Consider the following 25,318-nt stretch of genomic DNA (forward strand, 5'->3'; position numbering starts at 1 on the left):
TTTCTCCCTCCTTTATCTTCCTATCACTATATCTCCACCTCATCCCCTATCGTCTTCATCATTACTTCCCTTTTATTCACACTTTCAGTCATGTTTGTAAGGCTAAAGTGACCTTTTTCGTATAGAAAGAGGACTCTTTAGTCTTGCAGGGAGCATGGCAACTTTTCTCTCGTTTTTATCCCCCCCCCTCTCTCTCTTTAATGCTGGTGCCATGATAAAATTCCCCAGCACTCTCAGTAAAATGGTTGGTTACTGACAAAGAATGAAGTAGATTCTTCAGTAGTATTGAGCACTTAACAACCTCTCCAGTGCTGGTGCCACATTAAAATGCAGCCAGTACAGTTGTTGGAGTTGGTAAGGGCACCCAACCATAGAAACCATGTCAAAAATGGAATATACAAGTGAGACATGAGCCTCCAGCCTGTCTAGGAGGGCAGTAGCTCTGAATAAGAAATGACTGGGAGTGCGATGAGCCATTAAACCAATGCCAGCATTCAAAAGAGGTGTAAAATTATGATCATTACACACATATTCACACATATATGCAGGTGTAGCTATGTAAAGTTTACTTCCTAATCACATGGTTCTGGGTTTGGGCCAACCAAAAGCCTTGGGAGTGGATTTAGTAGATAGAAACTGAAACAAGCTTGCCGTGTGTATATATATGTGTGTGTGTATGTCTTTGTCTTCCACTACGTCACTTGACAACCAGTGTTGATGGGTTTATGTCCACATAAAAAGTACCAGGCTTAGAAAAAAAATGTACTGGGTTTGATTTATTTGATTAAAAATTCAAGGTGGTACCCCAGCATGGCCACAGTCTAATGATTGAAACAAGTAAAAGATAAAAGATATATATATAGTGTGTATTAAGCTAAAGATTCAGATTCCCAAGACCATTCTATATAATGGTCTATCTTCCTTGGAGTTGGCTTGTCTTGTATCTCTTCCACTGAAGCACCCTCAATTCACATATCTCTTGAAGTTTCAACACTTACTATGTCTGTATGTTTTGTATATATAGAGAATTGAGCAGTTGAGGTAACCTGTGTGCAGTAGAATAGAATAATTAAGCTTACTTATCTTATGGACATTGTGGTAGCGATATGCTCCATAATCGAGGCTGGTAGATGAAGAGAAGGATCACTTTCATGAGGCCCTTATGCAAAACTACTTTGACAGTGACTTCATCAGAACTAGGCAACACTATAGTATCTTGTCTAACATACTTCATGGCTATGGTTATAGTGCAAGGAATGAACAGGGATCAAGGCTTCCAAAGTTCTGTGGTGATGCAAATGACTTATCATTTGTAACACTAATTTCAGGAAACCAACCAGATAGACTTCACAATTACCAGGGGGAAAAAATGAGATAGGTATATGGTGGTGAATACTTAATTTTTACAAGGTAAGAATGTACTCTACATTGATTACTGATTAGTGACTTTTGAGTAAGAGCTGGACAAATGCATAGATGAGACAGTCTAGTGAAAGAAGATATGGAAGCTGAAAGAACCCTTGACCAGTCATCAGTTCAGAAGATTGTCAAACCTGATTGGCTTGAAGCATAAACTAGATCTTATTCCAAAAATATCATATTCATAATTTAGACCTAAGTAAATGGATAAAGTAATTAATATACATTAAAACAAACTTTATTTTCAACAAGGGTAAGTGTTGTATTGCATGTTTGATGTACGAGATAACAGGATAATAATAACGTCCTCACAAATTGTTCTACTCAAGATACTGGTAATAACCCTCGACAATATGCAACTCTCGGCTGTACTCTACTCTGAAGGCTCTCTGCATATGTCCATTTACATTGTGGCACAGTCCATTAGGAGCCAACCAATAGGGGTGTTCTGCTTCCACACAACAGAAAGATGCAAGGTGTTAGCAAATTGTGTGTGTGCAGAGATGAGTGAGATAAGCTCATCCAGATGGTATATACACAGTCTGATTAAGTAAGAGTATATAGAGTGAAAATGGTGATAGAAATTGTCCAAATGAATGCATACAGTTCTTGAGAAGATCAATACTTGATAGAAAGCTTGCAGTTTCAGCTTCAAAATGTTTCAATATTGTTCATATCACTAGAATCCATTCGGATGAACATGTGCATAAATTTGAAGAAGAAGAAAAACTATTGCTTGGCTAAGCATGAAGAGACAAAGTGAAGGGCAAATAGGTCACATTATGTATATAGATTAATAAGCTTTCTCATTCTCTAAGGTATACCAGTTTGATTAATTGGAACTCATGTTAATCACAGCTCTAATTAGGCTCCAACTCTGAACATTTGCTAGACATGTATATTGTGCAGAATATTTTAGAATTGAAAAATATAATAATAGAATTAATTTTTTCTACAAATTTAAGCCAGGGGCTGAAGTAAATATTGCTGCAAGCCATATGTTTGATACTCCTGACTTACAACTGAAATGGTAACTGGGAGTTACAAGACAATCTGTTAAGAGTTTTAAGACCAGATCTGTGGTTAGTGCAAAGTTACAACCAAACAGCAAGTGACATGATAACAGATAGAACCATAAAAGTTAAGAGACTGGCCTCTAAAAACTAAAAGAAAGAAAAGGGCAAAAGGGCAATATCAAGTAGCTAGAAGAGAAATTAGACATCAGGTATGCTTAAAGGTAGAAGCTGAAGACGGTTTGTGTGTGCCCTGAAATGCGAGGATCATAAGTATGAGGCATTCTGAATTGCAAAGCAGTGTACTGGTGAAATTGAGGTACTGTAAGGGGAGAAGTGTTTACAGAATGGCAGTGGTACACTTTAAGGACAGAAGCGAGGAGAATGCATGGAAGAGAGGAGAGAGAGAAATGGGGATGGTCTACTCCAAGTAGTCACACCAGGGCGACCAGCCAGTGAATTTGATTGTTGTCTGTTCAAAAGTGTAATTAAATATATGACTGTCATTGGATTTGATGGTCATACTTAGTAACATGTTTGCAGTATTATCAACTGCTACATGAATAAAAAATCAAAATCAAATGGAAATTGTAGTTAAGACACCTGTGCCAGTGACACGTAAAAAGCACCATCCAAACATGGCAGATGCCAGCACCGCCTGACTGGCGTCCGTGTCGGTGACACGTAAAAGCACCAACCGATTGTGGCCATTTGCCAGCCTTGTCTGGCCCTTGTGCTGATGGCACGTAAAAAACACCCACTACACTCACAGACTGGTTGGCGTTAAGAGCATCTGGCTGTAGAAACACTGCCAAACCAGACTGGAGCCTAGTGCAGCCTTCATGGCTTACCAGACCCCAGTCGAACCGTCCAACCCATGCTAGCATGGAAAACAGACGTTAAATGATGATGATGATGTAGAAATAAGTATCAGTTGGATTGTCCAGGTTATGAAAATTACTGAAAAAGTTATAGCACAATAAAATAGGAAGATAATTAGTCTAGATGAGATGCAGTTACATTTATTCCGAGATAAGATCCAATTGATTCTGTGTTCTTAGTGATACAACTTCAAAAATACTTAGCTTGGAGTAAACCACCCTACCTAGTTTTTGCCATCCTTAATAAAGTGTTTAACACTGTTCCATAGAGTGTAGTCTGGTGGTCACTCAGAAAGTTAGGGATAGATGGGTTCATGAAAGCCATGCAAGGTACGTTAGTGAGATGCTGCCAGCAAGGTCTAAGTTAGCAATAAATTCACCAAATAATGTATTCATGCCAGTTGGTGTACATCAAAACTCACTTCTCTTTCCCTTTCTGTTTGTTATTGTCTTCTGTATCATAACATATATGCTTAAGACTGGTTGTCCATGGCAGTTTTGCATACTGACATGGTTCACATTGCTGAATCAAAGATTTACAAAGGAATTTTCAAATTTGGAAATGAAACCTAGAATTAAGAAGGCTTAAGGTAAATCTAGTAAAGGCAAAAGTTTTAGTACGGAGGAAAGCAGAGCTCTACAGCCATCGGGAAAGTGGCTGTACTCAATATGCAGAAAACGAGTTAGTGGGAATTCCATATGGTAGTGTACTCAGTGCATACTATGGATGTACAAGTAGGATGGCAAAGAAGGTAGGTTTCATATGTGATAGGTACAAGGGCAGATAGTTAGTAACTGTACAGATGAAATAATTTTTTCAAATGACCAAAAGACTGTCTAGAAGTAGTTGATAGGTTTTGAAGCCTAATTAGCAGTGAACAGTGAATGCAGGTGTGAAAAGAATTATGGCTAATATATCCTCATCATTGTCATTTTAACATCCACTCGTGCAGGCTTGCATGGGTTGGATGGGATTTGTTGTGGCAAGTTTTCTCCAGCTGGATGTCCTTCCTGTCACTAACCCATACCTGTTTTCAAATAATATGGCCAAATATGCTGTATAACAGTGACACTCATTCACAAACATCATGTGTGTCAAGGCAATGAGACATCAACTCACATGCATAGGCACACACACACACTTACACATGATGGACTTCTTTCAGTTTCCATCTACTGAACCTATTCTCAGGGTATTGGTCAGCCTGGGGCTAAGGTAGAATACACTTGCCCAGGGTGCCAAGCAATGAGATTGAACCTGAAACCCTGTGGTGGAGAAGCAAGCTTCTTAACTACAAAGCCACATCTGACATATTTTAACAGAGCCTCTAAATGATTATTTATTTGATCTACCAGAAATAGATACAAAATATCTCACTTGGCCATCTTAATAAAACGAAGACACATTAGATAGTGTAGTCCGAGATAAACTATCAGAAGAGAAAAGAAAATATGGGATGATCATATCTAGAATGCCATGATCATGGATCTGGGATGACTTGGGAGCTGAATAATGATTATAGAAATTACAATTACAAAAAAACAAGATTTATTATTTCCATTGTTACTAATCCATTAATTAATAGCATTTTTCTTTATTACTTTTATTCCACTGGAAATGGATACCAATAATCTTTCAAGTTGTATCTACTTCTCCCAGAGCTGTCTGATCTCCATAGAGGTCCATTTTACCTAGACTGCTAATGTGCATTGGAAAAAAAAGGAACATCATAATATGTCATTTTTCTGCTGTTAAAACCAGCCAATACTGATTGAAGTAGTTTTACTTGTAAGGTCTAACAAGTTACTTGAAGCTATAGAATTAAGTCTCTTATCACAAATATATAATTTATTTATTTTACTAAGCTGACAATTTAAAGTTTACTCACAATTATTGCTATAGATGTACTCAAGTCTTCAGCTCTCACTATTATATATATATATATATATATATAATATATATATATATATATATATGTATATACACACATCCTATATGTCTATTTATGTGTGTGTGTGTGTGTGGTTTTCCATCTATCTTTTTGTTTTTATAGTTAATCTGTCATTAGAAAATGATATATTTAACAGTTTATTATTTCTACAGACTCAAACAAAGCACCAGCTATCTGTCTATCTACACAGATAATGCTAAGATCTGTGTGTATGTGTGTAGACAACAGATTCTTAAGTAGTATTACTTTCTAATAATAGATCAATTATAGAAACAAAATGGTTCACTGAACTATCAATGGTTATTTGAACCATTTCAGCAGAATTCTTTGAACTGGAGTGGCAATAAAGTTAGATTCTTCCTCCGTTACATGTTTTTGCCGTTTTTTTTCTTTTCTTTTTTTCACTTCTTGGCAATGGTTGTGTGTGTGTGTGTGTGTGTGTAAGCATATGTTTTAAGATGTGATGCTTTAAAGAAGCCAAGTGCTACACAGTGTGTCTCAGACAGTTGAAATTACTGTTAGAGATATTCTGCTTTTAAAATTGAAACATAGCAAAATAATCCTTATGCAGATATTGACTGTGTTATAGAAATCTAGTAGGATTATTTTAATGTTTAGCAGATGTTAAACTGAAAATAGGGGGACAGGTGGAGTAATTTAAAAAAGATTTTCCCTTAAAACATTTGTTTTTTTTTCACATGACTCGGTTACTGGAGGAAGGGTGATGCCCACAACCTTTTATTCTGGACCTCTGTGACCAGTTTGGAGAAAGTTAGCTTCAGACCAAAGAATTGGTTTAAAAGCTTGTGACAGAGTGATGTCTGCTAAAGGCACCAAAGACCAGGTGGTAATGTTAAACCAGTTTAAGTCTACTACCCAAGAACAGGAATAGTTCCTCTGACTGGATTCCATACAATTTCTTATTTCTTTATTGCCCACAAGGGGCTAAACATAGAGGAGACAAACAAGGACAGACAAAGGGATTAAGTCGATCACATCAATCCCAGTGTGTACCTAGTACTTAATTTATCAACCCCAAAAGGGTGAAAGGCAAAGTCGACCTTGGCGGAATTTGAACTCAGAATGTAAAGACAGACGAAATACCACTAAGCATTTCGCCCAGCGTGCTAACGATTCTGCCAGCTCGCCACTTTACAGAAATTCCATACAACTCCTGTCTACTAAATTTCACACTGAAGGTTTTGGATGACCCAAGCCTATTGTAGAAGACACTTGCCCAATGTGTCACATCGTAGGATAGAACCTGAGCCCCACAGGCATAAAATAATTTCTTAACCATGCATTTGTATTATTCATTACTAAACCATCCAAGTGTATGGCTCCTGCTTCACAAATGGTGCTGCTACACACACACACACAAGCATCTTGGACTACATCCAAAGAAAGAACATCTGACTGATTGTCCAATATATTCATCCTCCCTCTTCTGCTGGTTCTACAAATGTCTCTTGCATCTCTGAACTACTACATGCTATTTCCTGAGCTAACTCACCCAAAATTCCCATCACTCCTCTCATCAGTCTTATTGTGTCCACACCAACTACATTTTTGCTTCACCTTTTCTCCCCAGAATGTTAATTGTCTGAAATCCACCCAGTGTGTTTGTTGCAGACATCAACTTAGATATATTTAAGCGAACTTAAACTGAATTGTTCTTTACCAGTCTCAGAGGAACTGTAAAATTCAAAAGCACAATTATCATCATCATCATCATCATGTCTGCTTTGCATGCTGGCATAGGATGTTACGTTTTGACTGGATCCAGTGGGTTAGCGGCCCACATTTTGCTCCAGTCTCAGTTTTGGCATGGTTACTGTGACTGGAAGCCCTTAATGCCAACCATTTTAGAGTGTACTGGGTCATTTTTATTTTCAAGGCATCAACATAGTGAGGTAGTCCCACTCTCCTCATCTGAAAGGGTGATAGGAGATAGGGTGGTCACTTTATGTGAGATTTTGAGTGGTTAAAGTATAATGGGAGGAGCAGGAACAGTTTTACTGTTGGGAAGGAGAGTTATGGCTTCTTTGTCTTTTATAGGAGTGGCTTGATTGGCTTGGAAGAGAAGTAATAAGGTGCCAGAACATATCCTCAAGTTAACATGTCCAAGGTGAATAGAATAAAGCATGGATCAGAGGGGGTGGGTAATGTTGCAAGGGTATGCGAGATAAATGTAAACATGGTGTAGAAGTGGCCAATAAGGGATTTGTAGTGGATGGTAGACAAGGATGATCGATCAGTATGAGTGTGGGCAGAGGATGATGATGTTGATTGGATGTAGAGAGGATGATGATGTTGATTGGATGTAGAGAGGATGATGATGTTGATTGGATGTAGTATAGAGGAGAGGGAGTGGTAACTGGCAGTACAGAAATGGCAATATGATACGGATGTTGCAACAGGTTTTGCTTTCATCCACCTGCTTAACCCTTTAACATTCAGATTACTCTCTCAAATGTAATGCTCGTTATTTATTCATGTTGTTTTGAATTAATTATACATTATGTTGTAGCTTCAAGATTTCAATGATGTAATCTTTTTATTTCGGAATGATAATGTAGGGTAGCCATGAGAGGCGAGATCTTACCAGTTTGAACATAAAACAGAATATTTGGGTTGGATGTGACTTGTTTAAATGCTAAAGAGTTAAATGATAATGAGAGAACCTGACAAGTCTAGAAAGAAGCTTCGTTACTGTCAATTGATTTACAAGAAATAGCTGCCAAATTCCTAAGTTACAATACATTGCCATAGCTCATAGAATTCAAGCTGTAATTACAGCCAAAGGCAGTCCTACCCCATATTAAAATAAATTTGCTTGAAATTTTAAGGTGTTTCCATTATTTTATCCAACCCCTGTATGTATGTATGTATGTGTGTGTGTGTATATATATATATATATATGAAGGTGCAATGGCCCAGTTGTTAGGGCAGTGGACTCGCTGTCGTAGGATCACGGTTTCGATTCCCAGACCTGGTGTTGCGAGTGTTTATTGAGCGAAAACACCCAAAGCTCCACAAGGCTCCAGCAGGGGATGGTGGTGATCCCTGCTGTTCTCTTTCACCACAACTTTCTCTCACTCTTCCTTCTGTTAGCCTGCTCGCTTGGCCAGCAGGGTGACGTCATTGAAGGCTAAAACAATGTGAAGCGCATTGTGACCAGCGATGTGTAGCAACATCTGAAGGCCTGATTGGTCATGTGATATATATATATATATATATATAATTGTTTGTCCCCCCCATTACTGCTTGACAACTAGTGTCACTGTGTTTACATTCCTGTAACTTAGTGATTTGGCTTAAGTGACCGTTAGAATAAGTACCAAGCTTTAAGACAAAAAAAAAAGCACTGGAGTTGATTCTTTTGACTCAAAATTCTTCAAGGTGGTACCCCAGCATGGCCACAGTCAAATGACTGAAACAAGGAAAGGATAAAAGAAGATAATGTTTTGAATAAGATACATATTTCATTATATATTGTATGAGATTCTAGTTAGATGTTATCTGTTATTTAACAAGAATTACCCTAGATATGGGCTTGTATTAAGGGTCAGCAGCTGCTGTTGCAATATAATTATGTGATAAGCTAGATTCTATAGTTAAACAAATTATAATTGGATTATTGGAGATAATATAATAGGGTTATAACAGACTTTGTAAGTCTGCCCACAGCAATTTTAAGCCTCCTTTTATTAGGATATAAGCGTAATTGAGCAAGGTTCAATATAAACTGTTGCTTGTATTTTTATTGTGTGTGTGTCTGTACATGTGCATGATGGTTGTGTGGTTAAGAAGTTTGCTTTGCGTCAAATGTGATGCTTATTTATTCACATTGTTGTCAATCAGTTATGCTACTTTTCGTTGCTTTGACATTTTGAGGATTGACATTGTAGGATAAATGAGAGAGGCTGGATCTGGCCAGTTTTAACATAAAACAGAATATTTGGGCTGGATATGACCTGTTTAAATGCTAAAAAGTTTTGTCCCGATCTAAGGCAACGATAGTGCGACTGTGCATGTATGGATTGTATTTGTCATATGTGGCTCCAGCTTTATCACTTTCACATCATTTTGAATTAATCATGCCTTATATTGTGGCTTTGAGATTTTGTTGATGCCATTGCTTATTTTAAGAATAGCATTTGTTAAGAAGATGTGTGAAACAGGATCTTCCCAGTTTGAAAATAAAGTTTGTGGTGAAGTTACATGTGAATGTAGGCAACGATAAATACTTGCTAAATTAGTGTAGCTTCAAAGGGTACATTGTTGATATCCCAGTTATCATGATATCAGCAATTTGTTATCATTGAGATAATAGCTTTCAGTATTATCAACACAGCCTTTTGAATGACTTGCTTAATTCTTAAAGATAGAAAGTGATAAACTTAGTAACAACTGTTACTAAGTTGTCAGTTTTAATTACTAATTAGGGCCATTTGATTTCACTTATATTGTTAGTGTCCTTTGAAAAGGCATAATTGCCACAGCATGAAATTTTCAATCTATAAAGCAGGTTTCGTTAAGTTGTGTGTAATCAGAATATGGATGAATAATCTACTCTACCAGGGTAGTTCCTGCAACAAAGATAGTAACTTGGAGGATGAAGTGGTATTTAACCCACCCTTCAGCATTTGGTTCACTCTCTGAAATATAATGCTTATTTATTCACATTAAAAAAAAATTAATAATGTATTATATTGTAGCTTAGAGATTTTGAAGATGTGGTTGTAGGATAGGTGCAAGAGGTCAGATTTTACCAGTTTGAACACCTCACTTATCACGTATAATTGAATTATACTTTTTCCTCTATTTTGATTCATATTATACCTTAACTCTTCTGTTATATGATAAAATGTTAAAAATAAATATATTATAATAAACACAAAAATAACAAAACAAAAAAAAATATAATTGATAAAATGATAGATATTTTTTCTTCATTTGAAGCAGAATATTTTGGGCTGGATCTGGCCAGTTTAAATGCTCATGGGTTGACCTTTTAGCATTCAGATTACTTTGTCAAATGTAATGCTTATTTATTCACGTTGCTTAGAATCCATCAGGCATTATCTTGTAACTTTGAGGTTTCAATGATGTAAAAGTTTATTTTGAGAACAACACTGTAGGATTTGTGGGGCCAGATCTGATTGGTTTGAACACAAAACTTGTACAGTATTTAGGCTGAATTAAGGCAGGGTGCTGGCAGAAACATTAGCATGCCGGGCGGAATGCTTAGCGATATTTTGTCTGTCTTTATGTTCTGAGTTCAAATTCCACCAGGGTCAACTTTGCCTGTCATCCTTTCGGGGTCAATAAATTAAGTACCAGTTGCATACTGGGAGTGATCTAATTGACTAGCCCCCTCCTTAGAGAGTAGAAAAGAATATTTAGGCTGAATATGGCCTGTTTAACATGCTAAAGGGTTGATTATCTGTTAGTCCTTTTCTGGAGGTAAGCAGAGAGGGCCACTCAACCTATTAAAAGATATACTTCAAATCACACCCTATCATCTTAAATAAAGGAAGGGCATATTGGATAATGTATTTATTTACTAGGCTTGAATAAAAGATGGAATGTCTTTGATTATAAGTCTGTCCTATGAAGGATAATCTGGAGTGAGGCAATAACATATTGCAAGATAATGAAAATACCCCCCCACCCACACACACACATCTTGTACCTAACATACCTAATTGTTTAGATCACCTGTGAACTAAACCCCCCATACTTTGTGTGTGTGTGTGTGTGTATCTGTGCCGGTGGCACATAAAAAGCACCATCCAAACGTGGCCGATGCCAGCGCTGCCTTGACTGGCTTCTGTGCCAGTGGTACATGACCTGCTGTGCTTGAGGAGACCTATTGAGTCAAGTACATCAACATCAAAATAAATATCAAATGGAAATTGTAGTTGTGATACCTGTGCCGGCGGCACGTAAAAAGTACCATCCAAACATGGCCAATGCTAGCACCGCCTTGACTGGCTTCTGTGCTGGTGGCACATGATCTGCGGCGCTTGAGGAGACCTATTGAGTCAAGTACATCAACATCAAAATAAATATCAAATGGAAATTGTAGTTGTGATACCTGTGCCGGTGGCACGTAAAAAGCACCATCCGAACGTGGCCAATGCCAGCGCCACCTTCACTGGCTTCTGTGCCGGTGGCACGTAAAAAGCACCAACCGATTGTGGCCGCTGCCATCCTCCCCTGGCACGTAAAAAGCACCAACTACACTCAAGGAGTGGTTGGCGTTAGGAAGGGCATCCAGCTGTAGAAACACTGCCAGATCAGACTGGAGCCTGGTGCAGCCTCCTGGCTTCCCAGACCCCGGTCGAACCGTCCAACCCATGCTAGCATGGAAAACGGACATTAAACGATGATGATGATGATGTATGTATCTTTTACTGTTTGCTTGTTTCAGTCATTGGACAGTAGGCATGCAGGGACACCACCTTGAAGGATTTAGTCAAACAAATTGACCCTAGTACTTATTTTAAGCCTGGTACTTATTCCATCAGTCTCTTTTGTTAAACCATTAACTTACAGGGATGTAAACAAACTAACACCAGTTGTAAAGCAGTAGTGGGTGACAAACACATACATAGACATTCACACATAAACACACATACATGCATATATACAGAATGGGCTTTTTTCAGTTTCTATCTACCAAATCCACTCACAAGTCTTTGCTTGGCACAGAGCTGTAGTAGAGGATGTAGTTGAGAAGCAGACTACTCACCACACAACCATGCTTTGTTGCCAGTTCCTGAACTGGAGGCATGGGCTGTGAAGACCAGAAACATTGGACACAGCTGATGTTCTTTGACATCTGCAACTTGATAGCTGCAAGGAAATGTGGGATGAAATTCCAGAGAGATAATATTCTGAAGTGGAAGGACTGGAGATGATAGGGATTGGTGGATACACTTTGGATAAAGAGTATAGGAGAGACTAGTAAGCCTGAATGAAGCTGCTACTAAGCCAGCTGGTTCTGAAGAGCCGGGGCCTTCATAGTATTAATAGAAGAGGCAGTGAGAAGGCAACGCTTTCTGTAAGTCAGATGGTTGTTATCTTCTGGTCTTGTTGTTAAGTATGTTTCTATCTTGTTGTTTGTGCTAAAAGAAATTTTTTTCTTCTTTTTGTTTGAAATTCCATATCAATATTCCATGTTGTTTTGCAGACGGAAAAATCTACACGAAGCAAAACAAACAAATGGAAAAATGAAAAATCCAAAGGTAAGTTCAGTCATTGCTCCATTCTGCCAAATTATGCTTTTGATTATATTTTGAAACTTCCTTCATCTATAACACAGTTGATATTGTGATGTCCAAACTAGGCAAGATGGTAAGATGATGTGAGGGCAGTTGCTATGGCATTGAGGTAGATCCAGCCACCCCCATTAACAGGGACAAAACCCAGATTTAAAACATTTGATTTTGATGATGATATATATATATTCGACAGTGTCAGTGATTTGGGAGAAAACAGGGTATATATGGTATCAGATGCAGTGTACAAGAGAGAAGACTGCACTGGTATGGTCATATAATTCATATGAACAAAGAGAGTTGCATCAAGAGGTGAAAATTTCTAATTGTAGAGGAAACATGTGGAAGGAGTAGACCCAGAAAGACATGGGATGAAATAGTGAGAAAGGATCTACAGATGTTGGGACTCACAGAGGGGATGACAGGGGCTGAGACTCCTGGTGGTTTGCTGTGCTTGAAAAGACATGTCAAGCAAAGTAAAAGCATGGTTGCTATTGCATACAGGCTCACTTACTGCAACCCTCTCCAGCTGAGCATAACTAATTTTGTGGGCTTGTAGGTGCTGGTGCTGTGTAAAAGCACCTAGTATGTTCTGTAAAGTGGTTGATGTTAGGAAGGCATTGAACCGTAGAAACCACATGAAAGCACAGGGAGCCTGAACAACCCTTCAGCTGGTCAGCTCCTCTTGAACCATCCAACCCATGCCAGCATGGAAAATGGACATTAAAGGATGATGATGTAGGTAGGTAGGGTAAAATCCAAGCTGTGTCCTCTTGAAGCACATGTGCTTTTCTCAGAATTACAATCCAGTCTGTTGTATTGATATTCGGTACATATTAGAGTTGAAAATTCTGGAAATATTGTTTGCTGAGTTCTTATAGAACAAAATAAGAAGTTGGATAAACATATACTCTTTTACTTGTTTCAGTCATTTGACTGTGGCCATGCTGGAGTGCCACCTTTAGTCGAGCAAATCGACCCCAGGACTTATTCTTTGTAAGCCTAGTACTTATTCTGTTGGTCTCTTTTGCGAAACCACTAAGTTACGGGGATGTAAATACACCAGCATCAGTTGTCAAGCGATGTGGTGGTGGTGGGGGGGGCAAACACACACACATATATACGATGGGCTTTTTTCAGTTTCCGTCTACCAAATCCACTCACAAGGCTTTGGTTGGCCCGAGGCTATAGTAGAAGACACTTGCCCAAGGTACCATGCAGTGGGGCTGAACCCAAAACCATGTGGCTCGTAAGCAAGCTACTTACCACACAGCCACTCCTACACTTACAAGAAATTCCCTATATGTTTATCCAACATGTTCAACTTTTGTGATAATGGTGAATAAGCTATACTAAAAAAAAAAATCTAATTTCTTGTTTTTTGGGGGATTTTTTTTTGTATATACACATACACAAGTATATGTGTATGCATATCTATCCCATTTTCATGAATATATTTCTGTGAGTAGACTGCCTGTGTTTCAATAAATTGAGTTATTATCTTCATCCTATCTGATTTTCCATGGGGACATGAATTTGATAGACACAAAGTGCAAGGGTTTGATTCTGTACCATCTCATCTATTTATTGTTTAAATTTTATATTGCATTTGGTGAAGCCAAATATCACTGCTAACAGATTTTAAAAGCTACTTCAATGCATTTATTTACAATGCAATGAGTGACAAGGGAGATTTTATATAATCTACTATAAAACTACTAAGACTTCATTAGATGAGCCCCAGTTGTTCATTCTTCTTGATATTGTATATATCTGTTAGTAATATACATTATCATCATTTAACACCCGTCTTCCATGCTGGCATTGGTTGGACGGTTTGAACTGGCCAGATAGAAGACTGCACCAGGCTACTGTGTCTGTATTGGCATGTTTTTTACAGCTGGATGCCCTTCCTAACACCAACCACCCCATAGAGTGGAGTGAATACATTTTACATAGCAGCAGCACAGGTGAGGTCAGTTTAGGCATGATTTTTGCTGCTGATTCCCCTTCCAAATGCCAACCACTTCACAGTGTGGACTAGATGCTTTTTGCATGGCACCAGCAGGGTTACCAAGTAACTTGCAAGACAAGGAATTTTGAGAGGGGAGGGGTCATTAGAGGAGGTGATCTTGTGCCAGATGATTGACTTGCACAGCTCTCACATTAGATATATATTATATACATATAACTGCCATTATTTTAAGTAAGTTTTTCCATGGGTTGGACAGGTCTTCTCCAATACAATATCATTTGCTGTGGCTCATCATCATCTCTGAAATCTTCCTTTATTATTTCTTTCCATATTGGCCTCTGTTTTCTTTTTCCACAGGCTTCTTCCACTTGTATTCCTTAGCACCCTTTTTAACCATCAGACGTCTTTTATAATGTTCACATGTCTGTACTGTACCACCACAATCTTCTCTCTTCCACACCACATCTGATTCCTCTTATGCCTAGTTTTACTCTGAGCCCTTTTGTGTTCTGTTGTTCATACATACTAATAATATTACATATCCAGTGGTGTACGCTTGCCTCATTTTTGTTTTTTTGCTACCTTCAAATACCCTCTAGAGTCTTTTGCTACCCATTTTCTCACTACCAAGCAAAATCACAGTTCATACGCAAGTATTATACAATTTACCCTTCTCTTGAAGAGAAAGAATCCCTTTGTTTGCCTGCAAAGGTAATAATTCCCTTAACTTTTACCATTCTTTACTAAGGTTACTATGCTTTCAAAATGTCTGTCTCTGCAACTGACAAGGTAACCGAGGTAACAAAAGCAAACAACAACTATGGAGCATTCCAAGTATTTGAAAGAATTCATTTCAGTGGTGCTCTTACTGCTAACTACTTCTGTGAATCTTTATGTCTACCTGTGATCTCACTGCATTTCTTGTGCACCCACATTTTACATTGAATATACATTGTAGAATTGCATTCTGCACCTTTCCTGCATATCAATCATGACCACATCCCAAATAGCAGTAGAGTTCTCTGTTTTTTCTTGCTATCTAAAACTTTTGGTTTTGCTACATTTCCTTTAGTAACTTCTTGATCCTAGACCTCTGCATCTGTAACTGGAATATTTCCTTGAAATTTTTGACCAGTTGGATTATGAGAACAGTACACAACAGTTCTCATGGACTACTGATGAATAAATACCTAGCTACATGCTAAGTTTTTTACTCAACTAGTTGCTAACTCTCACTTTGCTGACAAGACAGGAGTCATGTCAGCAAAGTGAGAGTTAGCAACTGGCTTGAACAACTCCTACATCCCACAAGTAATTCCATCTGCATCCAGTTCTCTTAGTGACTACCAAATTACAAATCATGGAACTTTGCCAAAAGTCTTTTCATATGAGTGAATGCTAGCAAGTAACACCACGTATATGACAGTGGCATTCATTTACAGCTGTCACTTGATACCAAAACAAGGAGTTATACACACACACACACAATATTCTTCTTTCAGTTTTAGTCTACCAAATCCATTCGTAAGGCTTTGGTCAACCCGAGGCTGTAGTAGAAGACACTTCGCCCAAGGTGCCTCACAGTAGAACTGAACCTAAAATCAATTGATCTTGTTAACTACACTGCCATGCATTCACAAAAAAGTCTCTTCCACCCTAACTATAAAGAAAACATTACGAGTGATTTGTTACATTCACTAGTTTGTTTTGCTTCGTGTCTGATTTTCTGTGCTCGCATGGCTTAAGTGGGAGGAATTTAGATAAGCTTTTTATGGCCGAATGCACTTCCTGTTGCCAAGCATTACCTGTTTTGCAAGTAAGAGTCTTTATCTCCAGTGGAATACAAACATGCAGAGCTAAAAAATTACTTATTGGTAGGAAATGTCAACAAATGCCATCATTTGCAACCCAACCAAAAATAGTGATGTCGCCATTTGTAGCTGTTGCTCAGCTTAGTTTTGTAAACATTCACACAAGACACACATATATAAATTGAGAGTGCTGGGATAGCTGTGCAGATTAGAAGTTGATTTCCAAACCATGTGATTTCAGGTTCACTTGCACTACACAGCACCTTGAGCAAGTGCCTAAGTATCCAAAATATATTTGTGTGATCAATGAGGTTCTTGGAAACATCTGTGTGGATTTGGCGCTAAATTCTTGGCTGGAGAATTATTCAAAAGGAAATAATCAGCAACACACCTGTGTGAGTTTTTGTACAGTTCAACTCATTAGTATGCTTAAGAACAACAAATACAGAGTGGTGGCTGTTGAAACGTGGTACAGTCATGGCATCTGACTACAACAATTATGATGATAAGTTAAATACTATGTCGATACATTCCTGTGTAAAAGATAATGTTATAAAGCTGTGTTGTAGTGAAAATTGTGAGGCATTTTGAAAGTTTTTCCCTTCTTATCAATTTTCCTGTATCTAGTGACATCTGATTCTTAATTTCTTTTCCTTTTAGTTCGGCGATCGAAAAGAACATTGGAAATAAAATCACAGAGTAGCAGTGGGTTTCAGTCCAAGCTGCTTCTCTCTAAGAAACGCATATCACCTCGTCACACTAAGAAACCCCCAGTAGCAGCAGCAACAGCAGCTAAAGTGGTAGCTGCTGGTAGCAAAACTCCAAAGAAAAAGACCAAAGAAAAGAAAGCCAGTCCTTCCAAAACTAAAACTCCGTCACCCAAAACAAAGAAATCTACCTCTGATACCAGTAACAATGTAACACCAGATAAGAATTTTTCTGTGGACAATAAACCTGTGAAGAAGGCCTATGTTGTGTTTGTTGGTAACCTACCTTACAATGTTACAAAAGAACAGCTAGAGGAACACTTCCGTAAAACAGGTATTGAAATAGAAAACATCAGCTGTTCAGTTAATGTCATTCTGATTCACATTCTTTTCTGTAGGACTAAATCAAGATGAAATGTTTCACAATATTTAGTTTTGCATGGCTAATTGATTTATGTAGCATGGCAGTGTTGATGACAACAACTAGTGTATAAGCGGCTGTCACTGGTATGTAACTCTGTCCTGTGTGTGAGCTGAGTTATATATGTGTCATCATAATACATTATGTGACTGCATGAGCAGCAGTTTAATATTTTGTAGTTTGATGTGTTGCTGTATTTAAGGTGTAAATTGACTTATGTGCCACATTTAGTTGAGTTAAGCACTATTTTTCATTGTGTCATATCAGTTAACATCATTCCTTCCATCAATTTGTCTGTAATATTTATTGAAGACACTTTTCCAGGCTAATATGGTTTAGATGGAATTCACTGACGCAGATTTTCTGTAGCTTTGAATGTTAACCTGAGCCAAAAAAGATCTCTCTTGGGTTGCTTGACCTATTAGAAATAACAACAAAATTTCCCTCCAGTCACATCCTGCTGCCTTAGAAAAGGTAAGACCAACATTGGATAATGTAGACTCTGATATACAAAATGATGGGACAGTCAGAACTGGAATGTCTTTGATCATGATTATAGGTCTGCTTGATGAGGGTTGATTTGAGACTAAACAAGAGCAACCTGCAATATGCTGATGTTTTATCCAGAAGAGAATATATTTGTCATTTATTTTATTTCCCGTCATGAAACTAGTACAATGCATTATCATCATTGTTTTATGCCTACTTTTAAATACTGGCATTGTGTGAATGGGTTTTATGAGGCAGTGCTCAACAAGCAAATGTCTTTCCTGTCTCTGACTTTTTTTAGTCATCACTTATGAAACATAGTGTATCTATTCTAAAGCTAGGTTGTGCATGGTATAAACTGGAGCAAGACAACTGACACTAAAAAGCCCTTCATAGCCTGGATGACATCTACTTTACATATTACTTGAATTGTATCGGGGAATGGTTACAGGGCTAGTTTGATGACTAGTGTTCTGTCAATAGCACTGTATCTCTGCAGAGACTTTCAGTAGCTACACCATTTAGCATTCAGACTGGCCATATCCAGCCAAAGTATCCTATCTGTTTTATGTTCAAACTGGCTAGATTTGGCCCCTGCATCTACCCTATTATGTCATACTAAAAATAAACAATCACATCAAAATCTCAAATCTTAGATAATGCATGATTAATTCAAAACAGTGTGAATAAGCATCTTATTTGACAGAATAATTTGAATGCTAAGGGGTTAAATCTTTGTAGAGAAAACAACAGAAAGTGGTTCTGCTACATCTTTGTTTTTAAATTGGTCTTCTGTCTTCTGAAATTAATAAGTTTGACCACTCATTGGTAGATAGTTTGAATTAGAAAATGTAAAATATCTGATATATATGAAATGCAAAACAAAATTTTGTGATATTAGGTTTATGTAAATTTATCAATAATTGAAAATTCTTTTTCTTTTTGCAGGAGGAGTCAAAAAAGTTCGAATTCCTACAGAACGTGGCACAAACAAGCCTCGAGGATTTGCTTACATTGAATTCAAAGACAGAATTAGTCACAAGGTATGTTTTTTTCTTGTTAGTTTGTTTTTTTGTATATTCTTATGAAACAGAAGAGGAATCTTTTTAGTTAATAATGACATTTTTTGTAGACACAAGCTTCTGGTGTTATGCAAAGAAAATGTTTTACTCTACAAACTTCATTCAGTTGACATACTACAATCACTTCAGGATTGTATAGTTGTCGCTACAAATACCTTTTAGGTGTAAATTATCACAGAACCACAGCTGACTAACTTAATAGAATGTTTGGTCTACCAGCCAAAAGGTTCATATTTCATCATAAGCAGCATATTATGACTTGGTCTAGCCAGCTGTATACAGGTATCAGTGTGGCAGAGACCCTGGGGCACTGAATACATAACAGTGACTTCTGACCTACACTCTTGCTTTATGTTTGTCAGGAGCTACCAGTTGTCTAGCTGGATTTCTGAAATTTGTGTTACATATAAGATTATTCATGCTTTCTTGTCTTGTTATATTTCTTAAATCAAGGAATGAAATGAAGTTGTAAGCTCCACAATCCACAGTGCTGGAATCTTGTTATGGAGGGCAGTAATTGTGAATAAAAACTGATACAGAGTAGAGGGGAATTCTTTAGTCCTACCACAAGTCAGCCTCTCTTATTATGGGAGGATGATACAATGCAGCCAGTTATGCTGTAAAGTGATTGATGGTAGAGAAAGTATCCAGCTTTAAAAACTATGCCCACAAATAACACAAACAGCAATTGACAATTATCTCTGTTGTTTTGTGCACCAGGTGAAGAACTATTGTACAATAGAGAGCAAAATCTGTCCAATCTATGCAGGCATAGAAAAAGCTGATGTGAAATAATGATGATGATCAAATTTTCTGTTAACACAATCAATCCATCTTGGTGAGTTTTGACATAACCACAAAAATCTCCCGCCACAATGACAAGTTGAAATAAATATCAGAGATGCAGAACTTGCAGGAGCTATTTGGAGGTTTTGCAAGCTCTAAATCCATCCAATGTTGGAAACCCTTCAGTATCATGAGCAGGTAACTCAGGGTCACAAGCATTTTACTCCTTAGCCTATATACTTCACCTGTATGCTTTGACTGAGTAGGACAGCAAGGACCAAATTAATCTTTACTCATGGAAAGGTTCCATTTGCAGTCTCTTATCACCTACAAGTGTTTTCAGCTACTGTGACTTGCTGGCTTTCATTAGTTGCTTTGATTCCAGACCAATCTTCTGCTGGAAATAGTGCACTGATTTAGTTGGAAAGTTGTGGCAGTCTGGCTTCTATAAAGAATGAAGCCACATGCCATCCCTTGACAAGGACCTCAGCAATCAAGTCCTGGTATTTGTGTTTTTTTCTTTTAGCTGATGTGAAATATCGAGCCTGTCCCTCCAGAGCACTGTAAATTTGACTATGATCATTGATTGGAGAGCAGGGGCAGGTCCATTCTGAGTGATATTACTGCTATCTCCTCTGAGAAGACAAGTTTGCCCCTCAGGCCCACTTGCATCTCATAATCTGAAGTTCATTGTAAAATAAAAAATAGGTCCCCTGCTATAGCTTTTGTCTTTGGAGCCATGTTACCTTCCCTCAAGAATCTGATACCCTTGGGGAATAGGGGCTGTCATTTGTTAGTTTTCACCCTTCGCAGATCAGTCCACTTGATGATTTCTTTAAGAACCTTGTCACATTTTCACTAGTGTTGGCCTTTCCAAATGCCCTGAGGCATCTGATCAAAATGTAGTCCGAGATGCAAAGAGTTGCTCTACACTGCTTGCGGGATGGGTTTTCTTTGCTCCACATTTTAAGATTATTTGCGGTTGGCAAGAGGTCAACAACAACATGCAGTAAGAAGGGCTATACCCCTTAACCAGCTCCTCCCATGGGTGACTGGTTCCACTATATCCATTGTCCCTGGTGGGCAAGATTTCTTTTTTTTAAGAAAGTTTTCATTTGCCCTCTTTGAGAAAGTTTTCATAAGGAAGGTTTTCCTTTTACATATCTTTCAGTTTCACTTGTAGAGATTATAAACGTCATGTGTCTACAACTCCTCTGTTGTTATTTTTTTTATTCCATCTAGTTTTTTGTCATCTCTTCACTTCTTTGTTAGGAATATACCCACACCACCAGAACTAGGGTAATTAATTACCTGCAAAAGGTAACATTTCCTCTGCTACCTTACTGGTCTCATCCTCTGACTGTGGCAAAAATGACACTGATTTGCTAAAAAGAAGAGCCATTGGTGAGATTGCTTCATGGTAGGTGACAAGGGGCTTTAGTATGCATAATACTGACATTACAATTAATGCTGTTAGTGTTAATACAGAAATTGGAGTTCTGATTTTTTAATTTAAATGGATACCTTTCCAGTTTTAAGTTCAGATCCTACCTGACTTTAATTTGTCCTGGACGATTTCTAAAATAAATATTAGTAATAATCCAATCCCTTCAAATACCTGGCAAGTGAAAAGAAATGAATATTAGTATAAATAAAATGAATATTACCATCAATGGTAGGGATGGTTAATTATAGAATTGATAGAGTGCCTTTACATTCTGATTTCAAATCCCATCAGGAATTACAAAAGGATGCTGAAAAGTTCCTGGCTTTAAGGGTTTTGTGATAGACCTGGTTGGGGGCCTAGCTTGATGAGTTTTTTTGCAGGGTTTAGAAAAACTGAAGGACTGATGCAATAATTGTATGAATCTGAGAGTGGAATATTTTGAATAAAATCATAATTAACTGATCCTCTTGTATTTTTTTTAAACCCAAAGTCCGGAACTTTTCAGCACCCCCCTCGTACTTCGTCTTTAATTCTTTCAGGATATGTAAGTGCTGGTCAATTTAATATTTTATGTTTGTTAGAGATCAATAGTATTATTGGCAATATGTGTAGTTACATAGCAGTTTTATTATTAATAATTATAGCCTGTAGCTGCATTGTAGTATTGTTTTTGATTAACATGACAAAGATTCTTAAATGTTCTGTAATTTCTTAATTATTAACTGAAAAACACTATCATGTAATGGTAATGTCTTTCATCTAATTAATGATCATTTTATGTTTGTGTGATTATCATTACAACCAGTTGTAAATATCTCTAATTCTAAGTTGGTACTCCAAACGGTCATCAATTTTATTCATTTGTTGTCTTCAGAGCTTTTAGTTTATAACATTTTCATCAGTTATGCTGCTCTCCAACTACCTAAAGCAGTCAGCTAGATGTTCTTGTTAGATTAGATTAAAACCAGATTGAGATTTTGCACTAAATATTACCAGTGATGATGGCAGTAAGTTGAATAGAACATTATGCAATATTTGTTCCAGCTCTCTGAAATTAAAATCCTGTCAGTCAATTTTTCCTCTTTTGCTAAACCATCAATCCTTCAGAAAGTGTTCTATATTTAATAAATTTGCATCATTAATTAGGCTGGGACCCTTAATTCCTGATTGATTTGTAGTGGTGCTGTTATGTATAGGGCATTTTCGTAACTTAGTACAGTTCAACCCCTATCTAGGTCTGAACATAGCATATTTCTTCTTAGAGAAAAAAGAAATCAACCCAACACATGACTGATACTTTATTTATTGACCTCAAAAGGCTGAAAGAAAAAGCTGGATCTTCCAGGATTTAACTTAGGGTGGTGTGAGAGCCAGAAGGAATATTGCAAAGCGTTCTGCTAATGACTACCAACTCACTGCCTTCATCACAGATGGTATTTAATGCAACATCTTTACCTAGTCCTTATCAAATTTAACATTTATTAGTCTGTATGGGAATCCAAGTCTGAAAAAGTAAATAGGAAATAAGTTTTTATTATATTTGGAATTGTATTAACTTTTTTGCAAATTTCTTCCAGATTGGTTTGCGTCTGCATCATACTCATCTGAATGGGAGACAAATAAATGTCGAATTCACTTCAATAGGTGGAAACAATCCAAGAAGACGAGAAAAATTGCAACAGAAAAATTTGAAATTAAGCAAAATGAAAAGAGAATTTCCAAAAGGTGAATCTGCTTGGAAATAATTTCCATCATTTCATCCTAAGGAAGGAAGTAAAACTTGATTTGACAGTTTAGGAAACCACCAGCAGCACCACCACCACTATCACTTTAATAACAAATAAGTGACACAAGTTAAGAGCTACCAGAGCAGCTATCAATCACTTACCACAGTTGCTTTGTTAACAGACAGTGGAAATTTACATAAATTTTTGTCATTCATTTGTCTGTAGCTCTGTGAAAATATCCTGTGTCTATCTTGATTTCAAGAAAAAAAAATTGTTTAGTGCTTTTACAAGAGAGCTATTTTATTTCAGGTTAATTATTCTTTAGAATGAATAGTGAATTCTAATAATCTAGCCAAATAGTTTTCTTCCAGGATTCATGTTCTTCCATTTAGACTATTGGGATAAGTATATTTTTTCTAGAAGCTAAAATGTTTTGGCTACCTTGCTAGGCATGATTTCAGAATTACTAATTAAAATACAAACACTTCAGACTACTTGAAATATTTGAAGCTACAAAGCAAAGGTTTCCAAGTTTTAAAACTTAATTTTCTTTAAATTTCCAAAAGTTTTCAACAAAAAGTTTGGTTAGATTTTTAAATATTGTTTGTAGGCTACACAAAGCTTTAAAACACAATTCACTTATTTCTTCATCAGATATTTCATATAGCTCTCTATTCTTCCTCTCACATCTGAACTAAATTCTTCTTTTGAGTTTGAATTTAAAGACCCTATATTTGTGGGATAGGGCTTCACTGCTGTATGCTGTTTCTGGATCTTTCCCCATTTAATAAATTTATGGCCAAGCTAAGAGGAAAATTCCAAACTCCATACATCAATCATTTACTTTCTTTGCAATTGTGACTGAACCCAATCATAAAATATGGATACTCTGTTTCTATTGCAGGAATTCACTGAATTATTTATTTATTTATTTATAAAATAACATGCCAGACTTTCTGTTTTCTCTACCATTGATATGAAATGAGGAAGCGTATGATTTTATTGCAGTGAATGTCCCATTAATAGCATTTCACATTTCAGTTCCAGAGCAACTGTGCAGCCCCTTACACATGTAAAACAGTTGCATAAGAGGAGATTCAGGTTAAACAAAACTAGCGCATTTTGTTGTTAATGTCAAAAACATTTCTTGTTATTTGGGCAACAATTCTTTTGCTCATATACTTTGTATGAGTCTTAATTTTTTTGTTACATGTCTTTTAACCTTATTTCCTAATTGTCCATTTTATATTCATTAATCGGGACTTCCATGTACCAACAGAGGCCTTTAAAATAAAAAAAAAAAAGAAAGCAACATAAGTATTACATGCTTCCGGTATGGAAACAGAATTTATTCATTGCTACATATCTGGATGTTTTGTCTTTTGTTTTTTAAAAGATTTGTTTTCAATCAATCAATCATTAGATAAACAGTTTTAGTCAAACATTAGGCATTTATTTTTCTAATACTGGAACCAATTTCAATTAGAAAGCTAACATATGCTCCCATCTTAATTTTTATATCCCAATAAATCTGAATGAATGGTGCCTATGACCCAGACATCACAGACTCTCTGTTAAGCTGTCATATAAAACTTTCTCTTCTCTCCAAATTTATTTATTAAAAATTCAAATAATATATTTTCATTTCATTTTAAATTATAAGTTTTCTTTAATAAAAAAAGTGTTGTTAGTTTAGTATGTTATTTGTTGGTCAGCAACAAAGCTTTAAATAAAATTTTTTAAAAATGAATTTATAAAAATGTAACTCAGCTTGTAATCTCTTGTTAAGGAAATTCTGGTATTTACCCAACGACCAAATTACCTCCCTTCATTTTCTTGAACATAGAGCTTTGAAAAATACTGTTCTATATAAACAGTATTTCATTTTGAACAGTTTTATCATAATTTGTCATTTTATCTGTAGAAATATTTCCAACTGCACATTAATTCTAACCTTATTTCATGCATAAGACAATTATTAAAACCCAGAGCAATTCCATATGATGGCTGATTGGGAGTTTACAGAAAGTAGTCTTCAACTTTACATAGTGAAGTTTTCTATATATTTTTAGTAGAACTTCATTGATGTATGTTACAGCCAACATAGAGAACTATTTTTTTAAAATGTATGGTAGCTCTAAATGTTTCTTTCCATGGTTGTAATTTGATATTTTATACAGATTTGATAGCTAAGTCATTCCAAATTATTTTTACTTTTCAGTCTGGCTGAATTATTTAAATTTTCACACAACTATTGATTCCATTGAATAAAAAAAATCTGTTGACAAAATCAACATGGTATTGTTTATAATTGCTCTG

At 36.7% G+C, this 25,318-nt stretch overlaps 1 protein-coding gene across 1 annotated transcript in view; it reads left to right on the forward strand.

Annotated features, from left to right (window-relative positions):
* Positions 1-24,842, forward strand: part of LOC115220902 (nuclear localization sequence-binding protein) — a 33,895-nt gene extending 9,053 nt beyond the window's left edge. The window contains exons 2-5 of the mRNA XM_029791102.2: positions 12,467-12,521; positions 17,001-17,381; positions 18,906-19,000; positions 22,850-24,842. Of these exons, the coding sequence (XP_029646962.1) occupies positions 12,467-12,521; positions 17,001-17,381; positions 18,906-19,000; positions 22,850-23,017 (699 nt within the window). The 3' untranslated portion in view covers positions 23,018-24,842. The remainder of the gene's footprint in view (positions 1-12,466; positions 12,522-17,000; positions 17,382-18,905; positions 19,001-22,849) is intronic.
* Positions 24,843-25,318: the final 476 nt, after the last annotated feature.

The sequence above is a fragment of the Octopus sinensis genome, linkage group LG17 (assembly GCF_006345805.1).
Source record: "Octopus sinensis linkage group LG17, ASM634580v1, whole genome shotgun sequence".
NCBI lineage: Eukaryota > Metazoa > Mollusca > Cephalopoda > Octopoda > Octopodidae > Octopus > Octopus sinensis.